At 49.6% G+C, this 11,068-nt stretch overlaps 1 protein-coding gene across 1 annotated transcript in view; it reads left to right on the top strand.

Annotated features, from left to right (window-relative positions):
- yap1 (Yes1 associated transcriptional regulator) overlaps positions 1–10,218 on the top strand; it is a 100,923-nt gene extending 90,705 nt beyond the window's left edge. Inside the window, exons 6-8 of the mRNA XM_036965163.2 lie at positions 567–700; positions 8,120–8,232; positions 8,496–10,218. Coding sequence (XP_036821058.2) covers positions 567–700; positions 8,120–8,232; positions 8,496–8,731 — 483 coding nt within the window. The 3' untranslated portion in view covers positions 8,732–10,218. The remainder of the gene's footprint in view (positions 1–566; positions 701–8,119; positions 8,233–8,495) is intronic.
- Positions 10,219–11,068: the final 850 nt, after the last annotated feature.

Below are 11,068 nucleotides of genomic sequence, written 5' to 3'. Positions count from 1 at the left end.
CATTAAAGTGACGCTGACACATTTGTACATAATATCAGTCCAAAATGTACTATTACAGCCTACTATGTGTGATAGACTAGTGTCTTGTCCAGGGGGTGTACTGTACATCAAGCTGTCTCACTACAGGAAATGGGCTCCTGCCCTACGGGCCGTTCTGGTTCACTCTACAGAAACAGGAGATGGACTCCTGCCCTATGGGCCGTTCTGGTCCACTCTACAGAAACAGGAAATGGGCTCCTGCCCTACGGGCCGTTCTGGTTCACTCTACAGAAACAGGAGATGGACTCCTGCCCTACGGGCCGTTCTGGTCCACTGTACAGAAACAGGAGATGGACTCCTGCCCTATGGGCCGTTCTGGTCCACTGTACAGAAACAGGAGATGGACTCCTGCCCTACGGGCCGTTCTGGTCCACTGTACAGAAACAGGAAATGGGCTCCTGCCCTATGGGCCGTTCTGGTCCACTCTACAGAAACAGGAAATGGGCTCCTGCCCTGGCTTGGACAAGGTTTCTTACTTGTTTCCTTGACTTCCACTAACCCGTGCTGTGTGTGCTGTGTGTTCATAGGAGCTGGCTTTGAGGACCCAACTACCTGTCAGTATGGAGCAGGACGGGGGGACTCCCAACCCTGTGTCGTCCCCTGGGATGGGCCAGGACGCCAGAACCATGACAACCAACAGCTCCGACCCATTCCTCAACAGGTACGCCTTATCAGTTGTTATGACAGCTTACCTCAACAGGTCTTATCATGTATCATAAGGAGGACATCTTTCCTCAACAGGTGTGTCTGTTTATCTGAGGGCCGGTTTCCCAGACACAGATTTAGCCTGACCCACTAGAAACACCTTTGTCTTCGCTACATCTGTGTCTGGAAAAACCGGCTCAGAATGTTCTAGATATTCTTAACCCGGAAAAACACAGCTCCGAAAAGAACATTAGTCATGATTTGTGTCATAGTGTTTGAAGTATTAGTAAATTGTTGTGGATGATATCATCCCTGTTTGAAGTTTGGAACGTGATTACCGTAACCTAATGTGACCTGAGCAGGTAGGAAAAATTCTGGGTTCTGGGGTCTCTGCCTTTCTTACACACACACACAGTGACTAGTGTGTGTGTGTGTGTATCCTATCAGAACTGTGTGTGTGCCTAGTGCTGTGGTGGGGGGAGTTTGAGCCCCTGTGTGAGCTGCCTGAGAGGCATTTCTCTGAACTTAACCCCGTTCACATGGAAGTGACTCATTCAGACCAGGGGGGGGGGGGGGGGGGGCTGTGCTGAGAGAGTGAGCCTGCACAATACCGACATCTGGTGGACATGATCGGTACTGCAGGACAGGGAGTTTCACAGAGTTTTTAAACCCATAGGCTCAAACATGGCATCAGATTAGCCCAATTCCATGATAATGACTTTGAATGATAATCAGGGATTTCTATTGGAGAAGCAGTTACTAAATATCTTTATATTAAATCTTTATTCTTTATTTTTAATCTTTATATTTTATTATTGAATTTCCCCTGCAGCTGAACATTTTGCCAAATCCAATTATATACATTTTTATTTTTATTTTTATGAAACATTTACAGATTGTAGTGGTTTTAAACGGTATCTGAATGGTTAAGGTGTTTCTCATATATTCAGCCACGTGTTGTTAAAACACTTTTAGCATTATGTCTGAGCTGGATGCATTGACAATGAGTGTACACGTTTACAGTACAACAGTACAACTTACTCAGCCACTTACTGAACACATTTATGGGAAACTGGTACATTGACCTATAGGAATGGAAACTGGTACATTGACCTATAGGAATGGAAACTGGTACATTGACCTATAGGAATGGAAACTGGTACATTGACCTATAGGAATGGAAACTGGTACATTGACCTATAGGGATGGAAACTGGTACATTGACCTATAGGAATGGAAACTGGTACATTGACCTATAGGAATGGAAACTGGTACATTGACCTATAGGAATGGAAACTGGTACATTGACCTATAGGAATGGAAACTGGTACATTGACCTATAGGAATGGAAACTGGTACATTGACCTATAGGGATGGAAACTGGTACATTGATCTATAGGAATGGAAACTGGTACATTGACCTATAGGGATGGAAACTGGTACATTGACCTATAGGGATGGAAACTGGTACATTGACCTATAGGAATGGAAACTGGTACATTGACCTATAGGAATGGAAACTGGTACATTGACCTATAGGAATGGAAACTGGTACATTGACCTATAGGGATGGAAACTGGTACATTGATCTATAGGAATGGAAACTGGTACATTGACCTATAGGAATGGAAACTGGTAGAGGCTTTGGTTTTTCAGTATGTCAGTATGTGTTACACCTGTGCTGGTTGTCACCTCGTTAGTCAGTATTAAAAAATATATATCTATATATTTAACCAGGCAAGTCAGTTAAGAACAAATTCTTATTTTCAATGACGGCCTACCAGGGAACAGTGGGTTAACTGCCTTGTTCAGGGGCAGAACGACAGATTTGTACCTTGTCATCTCTGGGATTTGATCCAGCAACCTTACGGTTACTAGTCCAACGCTCTAACCACGAGGCTACCTGCTCTAACCACGAGGCTACCTACTCTAACCACTGGGCTACCTGCTCTAACCACCGGGCTACCTGCTCTAACCACTGGGCTACCTGCTCTAACCACTGGGCTACCTGCTCTAACCACTAGGCTACCTGCCTCTAACCACTAGACTACCTGCCTCTAACCACTAGACTACCTGCTCTAACCACTGGGCTACCTGCTCTAACCACTAGGATACCTGCTCTAACCACTAGGCTACCTGCTCTAACCACTAGGCTACCTGCCTCTAACCACTGGGCTACCTGCTCTAACCACTAGGCTACCTGCTCTAACCACTGGGCTACCTGCTCTAACCACTGGGCTACCTGCTCTAACCACTAGGCTACCTGTCTCTAACCACTAGGTTACCTGCCTATAACCACTAGGCTACCTGCTCTAACCACTAGGCTACCTGCTCTAACCACTGGGCTACCTGTCTCTAACCACTAGGTTACCTGCCTATAACCACTAGGATACCTGTCTCTAACCACTAGGTTACCTGCCTATAACCACTAGGATACCTGCTCTAACCACTAGGTTACCTGCCTATAACCACTAGGATACCTGCTCTAACCACTGGGCTACCTGCTCTAACCACTAGGCTACCTGCTCTAACCACTAGGCTACCTGTCTCTAACCACTAGGTTACCTGCCTATAACCACTAGGATACCTGCTCTAACCACTAGGTTACCTGCCTATAACCACTAGGCTACCTACTCTAACCACTGGGCTACCTGCTCTAACCACTGGGCTACCTGTCTCTAACCACTAGGTTACCTGCCTATAACCACTAGGATACCTGTCTCTAACCACTAGGTTACCTGCCTATAACCACTAGGATACCTGCTCTAACCACTAGGTTACCTGCCTATAACCACTAGGCTACCTGCTCTAACCACTAGGATACCTGCTCTAACCACTAGGTTACCTGCCTATAACCACTAGGCTACCTGCTCTAAACACTAGGTTACCTGCCTATAACCACTAGGATACCTGCTCTAACCACTAGGCTACCTGCTCTAACCACTGGGCTACCTGCCGCCCGGTAGTCTTTGACTACTGCTTTTGGATTGCCATATTCCCTTACTGACTAAGGAGGTGAAAACAATCGGGGCGCCCCACGTGCTAACGTCCAACCTGGAAATATACATGGAAAGACCAAGGCTTATAACAAGACACATGGAGGTTAGCCCTTTAGCCTCTGTTCCTCACAGCCAGCCATTGAGAGCCAGGGTGAATAGACTGCCAGCCAATGAGGGCCAGGGGGAATAGCAAACAGCCAATGAGGGCCAGGCTGAATAGCAAACAGCCCCTGAGAACATGTGGTCCAGTCAGCAGACAGGACAGACTCTTCTCCCTCTACTACCCCCCTCTTCTACCTCTACGACCCTCCTCTACTCCCTCTACTATCCTCCTCTACTCCCTCTACTATCCTCCTCTTCTACCTCTACGACCCTCCTCTTCTACATCTACGACCCTCCTCTACTCCCTCTACGACCCTCCTCTTCTACCTCTACTACCCTCCTCTTCTACCTCTACGACCCTCCTCTTCTACCTCTACGACCCTCCTCTACTCCCTCTACTACCCCCCTCTTCTCCCTCTACGACCCTCCTCTTCTACCTCTACGACCCTCCTCTTTTACCTCTACGACCCTCCTCTTCTACCTCTACGACACTCCTCTTCTACCTCTACGACCCTCCTCTACTCCCTCTACTACCCCCCTCTTCTCCCTCTATGACCCTCCTCTTCTCCCTCTACTACCCTCCTCTTCTCCCTCTACTACCCTCCTCGTGTCCCTCTACTACCCTCCTCTTCTCCCTCTACTACCCTCCTCTACTCCCTCTACTATTCTCCTCTTCTCCATCTACTATCCTCCTCTTCTCCCTCTACGACCCTCCTCTACTCCCTCTACTACCCCCCTCTTCTCCCTCTACGACCCTCCTCTTCTACCTCTACGACCTTCCTCTTTTACCTCTACGACCCTCCTCTTCTACCTCTACGACCCTCCTTTTCTACCTCTACGACCCTCCTCTTCTACCTCTACGACCCTCCTCTTCTCCCTCTACTATCCTCCTCTTCTCCCTCTACTACCCCCCTCTTCTCCCTCTACGACTCTCCTCTTCTACCTCTACGACCCTCCTCTTCTACCTTTACGACCCTCCTCTACTCCCTCTACTATCCTCCTCTTCTACCTCTACGACCCTCCTCTTCTACCTCTACGACCCTCCTCTTCTACCTCTACTCCCTCTACTATCCTCCTCTTCTACCTCTACGACCCTCCTCTTCTACCTCTAAGACCCTCCTCTTCTACCTCTACGACCCTCCTCTTCTACCTCTACGACCCTCCTCTTCTCCCTCTACTATCCTCCTCTTCTACCTCTACGACCCTCCTCTTCTACCTCTACGACCCTCCTCTTCTACCTCTACGACCCTCCTCTTCTACCTCTACGACCCTCCTCTTCTCCCTCTACTACCCTCCTCTTCTCCCTCTACTACCCTCCTCTTCTCCCTCTACTACCCTCCTCTTCTCCATCTACTACTCTCCATCTACTACCCTCCTCTTCTCCCTCTACGACCCTCCTCTTCTCCCTCTACTACCCTCCTCGTGTCCCTCTACTACCCTCCTCTTCTCCCTCTACTACCCTCCTCTTCTCCCTCTACTATTCTCCTCTTCTCCATCTACTATCCTCCTCTTCTACCTCTACGACCCTCCTCTTCTCCCTCTACTACCCTCCTCTTCTCCCTCTACGACCCTCCTCTTCTCCCTCTACTACCCTCCTCTTCTCCCTCTACTACCCTCCTCTTCTCCATCTACTACTCTCCATCTACTACCCTCCTCTTCTCCCTCTACGACCCTCCTCTTCTCCCTCTACTACCCTCCTCTTCTCCCTCTACTACCCTCCTCTTCTCCCTCTACTACCCTCCTCGTGTCCCTCTACTACCCTCCTCTTCTCCCTCTACTATTCTCCTCTTCTCCATCTACTATCCTCCTCTTCTCCCTCTACGACCCTCCTTTTCTCCCTCTACGACTCTCCTCTTCTCCCTCTACGACCCTCCTCTTCTCTCTCTACTAACCTCCTCTTCTCCCTCTACTAACCTCCCCTCTCTTTCCCCTATCCTTCCTCTACTACCCTCCTCTTCTCCCTCTACGACCCTCCTCTTCTCCCTCTACTACCCTCCTCTTCTCCATCTACTACCCTCCTCTTCTCCATCTACTGACCTCCTCTTCTCCCTCTACTACCCTCCCCTCTCTTTCCCCTCTTCTTCCTCTACTACCCTCCTCTTCTCCCTCTACGACCCTCCTCTTCTCCCTCTACTACCCTACTCTTCTCCCTCTACTACCCTCCTCTTCTCCATCTACTACTCTCCATCTACTACCCTCCTCTTCTCCCTCTACTGACCTCCTCTTCTCCCTCTACTACCCTCCCTTCTCTTTCCCCTCTTCTTCCTCTACTACCCTCCTCTTCTCCCTCTACGACCCTCCTCTTCTCCCACTACTACCCTCCTCTTCTCCCTCTACGACCCTCCTCATCTCCCTCTACTACCCTCCTCTTCTCCCTCTACTACCCTCCTCTTCTCCCTCTACGACCCTCCTCTTCTCCCTCTACTAACCTCCTCTTCTCCCTCTACTACCCTCCCCTCTCTTTCCCCAGCCTCCCCTCCCCCTCTCTCACAGTAGTCTCATTCATGCTGGCGTGTCTCTACTCTGCTACTCTGCCTTTTTCTCTGCTAATTAGTGTCAGAGCTCTCCCTCTCCTTCTCTTTCTTTTCTCTGTCTATGTTCCCCCTTCTCTCTGTCTTTTCCTCGCTGGTTATCTCTGTCACTCTCTCTCTCTCTCCTCTCTTCGTCTCTCTCTCTTCCTCTCTCTCTCTCTCTCTCTCTCTCTCTCTCTTTCTCTCTCTGTCACTCTCTCTCTCTCTCCTCTCTTCCTCTCTCTCTCTTCCTCTCTCTCTCTCTCTCTCTCTCTCTCTCTCTCTCTCTTTCTCTCTCTCTCTTCCTTTCTCTCCCTTTCTTCCTCTCTCTCTTCCTCTCTCTCTCTCTCTCTCTCTCTCTCTCTCTCTCTCTCTTTCTCTCTCTCTCTCTCTCTCTTTCTCTCTCTCTCTCTTTCTCTCTCTCTCTTCCTCTCTCTCCCTCTCTTCCTCTCTCTCTCTCTCTCTCTCTCTCTCTCTCTCTCTCTCTCTCTCCTCTCTCTCTCCTCTCTTCCTCTCTCTCTCTCTTTCTCTCTCTCTCTCTCTCTCTCTTCTCTCTCTCTCGCTCTCTTTCTCTCTCTCTCTTCCTCTCTCTCCCTTTCTTCCTCTCTCTCTTCCTCTCTCTCTTCCTCTCTCTCTCTCTCCTCTCTTCCTCTCTCTCTCTCTCTCTCTCTTCCTCTCTCTCTCTTCCTCTCTTTCTCCTCTCTTCCTCTCTCTTTCTCTCTTCCTCTCTATCTCTCTCTTCCTCTCTCTCTCTCTCTCTCTCTCTTTCTCTCTCTCTCTTTCTCTCTCTCTCTTTCTCTCCCTCTTCCTCTCTCTCATGGCAGTAGAGAATAGTAGGGATTGTTCTTGGAAAGTGGTTTAGGTCTGAGTGGACAGGAGGTTTAGGTCTGAATGGACAGGAGAAGGTTTAGGTCTGAGTGGACAGGAGAAGGTTTAGGTCTGAGTGGACAGGAGAAGGTTTAGGTCTGAATGGACAGGAGAAGGTTTAGGTCTGAGTGGACAGGAGAAGGTTTAGGTCTGAATGGACAGGAGAAGGTTTAAGTCTGAGTGAACAGGAGAAGGTTTAGGTCTGAGTGGACAGGAGAAGGTTTAGGTCTGAATGGACAGGAGAAGGTTTAAGTCTGAGTGGACAGGAGAAGGTTTAGGTCTGAATTAACAGGAGAAGGTTTAGGTCTGAATGGACAGGAGAAGGTTACGGTCTGAGTGAACAGGAGAAGGTTTAGGTCTGAGTGAACAGGAGAAGGTTTAAGTCTGAGTGAACAGGAGAAGGTTTAAGTCTGAGTGAACAGGAGAAGGTTTAGATCTGAGTGAACAGGCGAAGGTTTAAGTCTGAGTGAACAGGAGAAGTTTTAAGTCTGAGTGAACAGGCGAAGGTTTAAGTCTGAGTGAACAGGAGAAGGTTTAAGTCTGAGTGAACAGGAGAAGGTTTAGGTCTGAGTGAACAGGAGAAGGTTTAAGTCTGAGTGAACAGGAGAAGGTTTAAGTCTGAGTGAACAGGAGAAGGTTTAGGTCTGAGTGAACAGGAGAAGGTTTAAGTCTGAGTGAACAGGAGAAGGTTTAAGTCTGAGTGAACAGGAGAAGGTTTAGGTCTGAGCCAACATACTCCGTGTTTAAAGGTACCTTCTGACTGAACTGACATACTCAGTGTTTACCGTGAATGCGGTCTTCGCTATTTTGGGTGAACATTACCTTTAAATTTCAATCACACTGTAACACTTCATACAGATTGAAATGGATTGAATAGAGAAATAGGTTTCATCCATGTCTCCAGATAACATTGTGGAGCCATACAGTTTGACCGTGTCCTGTCTCTTGTGTCCACAGTGGGACCTACCACTCCAGGGATGAGAGCACAGACAGCGGTCTGAGTATGAGCAGCTACAGTGTCCCCCGTACCCCCGACGACTTCCTCAACAGTGTGGACGAGATGGACACTGGTGAGACTAAACAGCACCTTGTTCTACCAAGTCCACTACTGACCAGGACGCTTTAGGGGGAAAGTCTGATGACTCAATCTCCGCCAAGTCTAGACAACAGTTCTATTTTGTCAAGCGAGGTTGAGTTACAAAGACCTATTTAGTCGAGGTCAATATGGGAAGTTATTGGGGCATAAATTCATTATTATAGGACCTACAAGCTGATAACGTAATACATTCTAACCACGTCATAACACATCCATGTCGTTGTTTGGCATCATTAGGGGACGCCCTGCCGGTCTCCATGGGGACGCAGCCCAGCCGTTTCCCTGACTACCTGGACACCATCCCGGGGACGGACGTGGACCTGGGCACGCTGGAGAGTGACAACATGGCCATGGAGGGGGAGGAGCTTATGCCTAGCCTCCAGGAAGCCCTTAGCTCCGACATCCTGAACGATATGGAGTCAGTCCTGGCCGCCACAAAGATCGACAAGGAGAGCTTCCTCACATGGTTATAACATGGTTATAACATGGTTATAACATGGTTATAACACATTTATAGAACACGCTGGACCCTTATACGGTATACAGTGGGGGTTCCCAAACCTCTGAGTCCCATCTGAGGTGGGTGTTGTGACCCCCCATCGGACTTGAACAGTGGAACTGCATATTCTGACCTACTGGTATATAGGAGAGAGGAGAGGAGATGAGAGGAGAGGAGAGGAGAGGAGAGGGATGAGATGAGAGGGGATGAGAGGAGAGGAGAGGAGAGGAGAGGGATGAGATGAGAGGGGATGAGAGGAGAGGAGAGGAGAAGAGAGTAGAGGAGAGGAGAGGAGAGGAGAGGAGAGGAGAGGAGAGGGATGAGATGAGAGGGGAGGAGAGGGATGAGATGAGAGGAGAGGAGAGGAGAGGAGAGGAGACAGGGAAGGGATGATGGGTTCCAGAAAGAGAGACATTCCATCCTCTCCTCACTAAGTCTACGCTCTGAACTGCTACCTAGTCAAACTACATGAATTGATACAACAAAGACATTTCAACCAACGTATGATATCTGTCGTCGGTCAGCATATACAATGATACTGACATCTTTTTTTCGGCAGTGCTATTCTCTTGTTTCTATGTCTTTATTTTAGTTGTCTGTGTCTTCAAGGCTGGCCCATGAACAGACCATTTATTCAAGGGTCCCCAAATCTCTTCACACTGCTTGCCTTGTCCTTCATCTAGGTCTCTTTAACCGGTGCAGGAGAGCTGCTCATTTGTCTACCCAACCATCACATCAAGGTGTCTTTACCTGCTGGCCGGCCGGCTGGCACTAGGCAAGGGGCTTGGTCCTCTCCTTCTCCCCTAACCCCCAATACCCCCATACTGTATCTGAGCTGGACAGTGCTCTCATTCTCCCCTAACCCCCAATACCCCCATACTGTATCTGAGCTGGACAGTCCTCTCCTTCTCCCCTAACCCCCACTACCCCCATACTGTATCTGAGCTGGACAGTCCTCTCCTTCTCCCCTAACCCTCACTACCCCCATACTGTATCTGAGCTGGACAGTGCTCTCCTTCTCCCCTAACCCCCAATACCCCCATACTGTATCTGAGCTGACAGTCCTCTCCTTCTCCCCTAACCCCCACTACCCCCATACTGTATCTGAGCTGGACAGTCCTCTCCTTCTCCCCTAACCCTCACTACCCCCATACTGTATCTGAGCTGGACAGTCCTCTCCTTCTCCCCTAACCCCCATACTGTATCTGAGCTGACAGTCCTCTCCTTCTCCCCTAACCCCCACTACCCCCATACTGTATCTGAGCTGGACAGTCCTCTCCTTCTCCCCTAACCCTCACTACCCCCATACTGTATCTGAGCTGGACAGTCCTCTCCTTCTCCGCTAACCCCCACTACCCCCATACTGTATCTGAGCTGGACAGTCCTCTCCTTCACCCCTAACCCCCACTACCCCTATACTGTATCTGAGCTGGACAGTCCTCTCCTTCTCCCCTAACCCCCACTACCCCCATACTGTATCTGAGCTGGACAGTCCTCTCCTTCTCCCCTAACCCAAACTACCCCCATACTGTATCTGGGCTGGACAGTCCCCTCCTTCTCCCCTAACCCCCACTGCCCTCATACTGTATCTGAGAATGACAGTCCTCTCCTTCTCCCCTAACCCCCACTACCCCCATACTGTATCTGAGCTGGACAGTCCTCTCCTTCTCCCCTAACCCCCACTACCCCAATAATGTATCTGAGCTGGACAGTCCTCTCCTTCTCTCTTAACCCCCACTACCCCCATAATGTATCTGAGCTGGACAGTCCTCTCCTTCTCCCCTAACCCCCTTCTACCCCCATAATGTATCTGAGCTGGACAGTCCCCTCCTTCTCCCCTAACCCCCACTACCCCCATACTGTATCTGAGCTGGACAGTCCTCTCCTTCTCTCCTAACCCCCATACTGTATCTGAGCTGGGCAGTCCTCTCCTTCTCCCCTAACCCCCATACTGTATCTGAGCTGGACAGTCCTCTCCTTCTCCCCTAACCCCCATACTGTATCTGAGCTGGACAGTCCTCTCCTTCTCCCCTAACCCCCACTACCCCCATACTGTATCTGAGCTGGACAGTCCTCTCCTTCACCCCTAACCCCCTTCTACCCCCATACTGTATCTGAGCTGGACAGTCCTCTCCTTCTCCCCTAACCCCCAATACCCCCATACTGTATCTGAGCTGGACAGTCCTCTCCTTCTCCCCTAACCCCCACTACCCCCATACTGTATCTGAGCTGGACAGTCCTCTCCTTCTCCCCTAACCCCCACTACCCCCATACTGTATCTGAGCTGGACAGTCCTCTCCTTCTCTCTTAA

The sequence above is a fragment of the Oncorhynchus mykiss genome, chromosome 27 (genome assembly GCF_057628025.1).
Source record: "Oncorhynchus mykiss isolate SJ-2025 chromosome 27, ASM5762802v1, whole genome shotgun sequence".
Lineage (NCBI taxonomy): Eukaryota > Metazoa > Chordata > Actinopteri > Salmoniformes > Salmonidae > Oncorhynchus > Oncorhynchus mykiss.
Note: the sequence above shows the minus strand (reverse complement) of the source record. Positions and strands in the feature narration are given on the sequence as shown.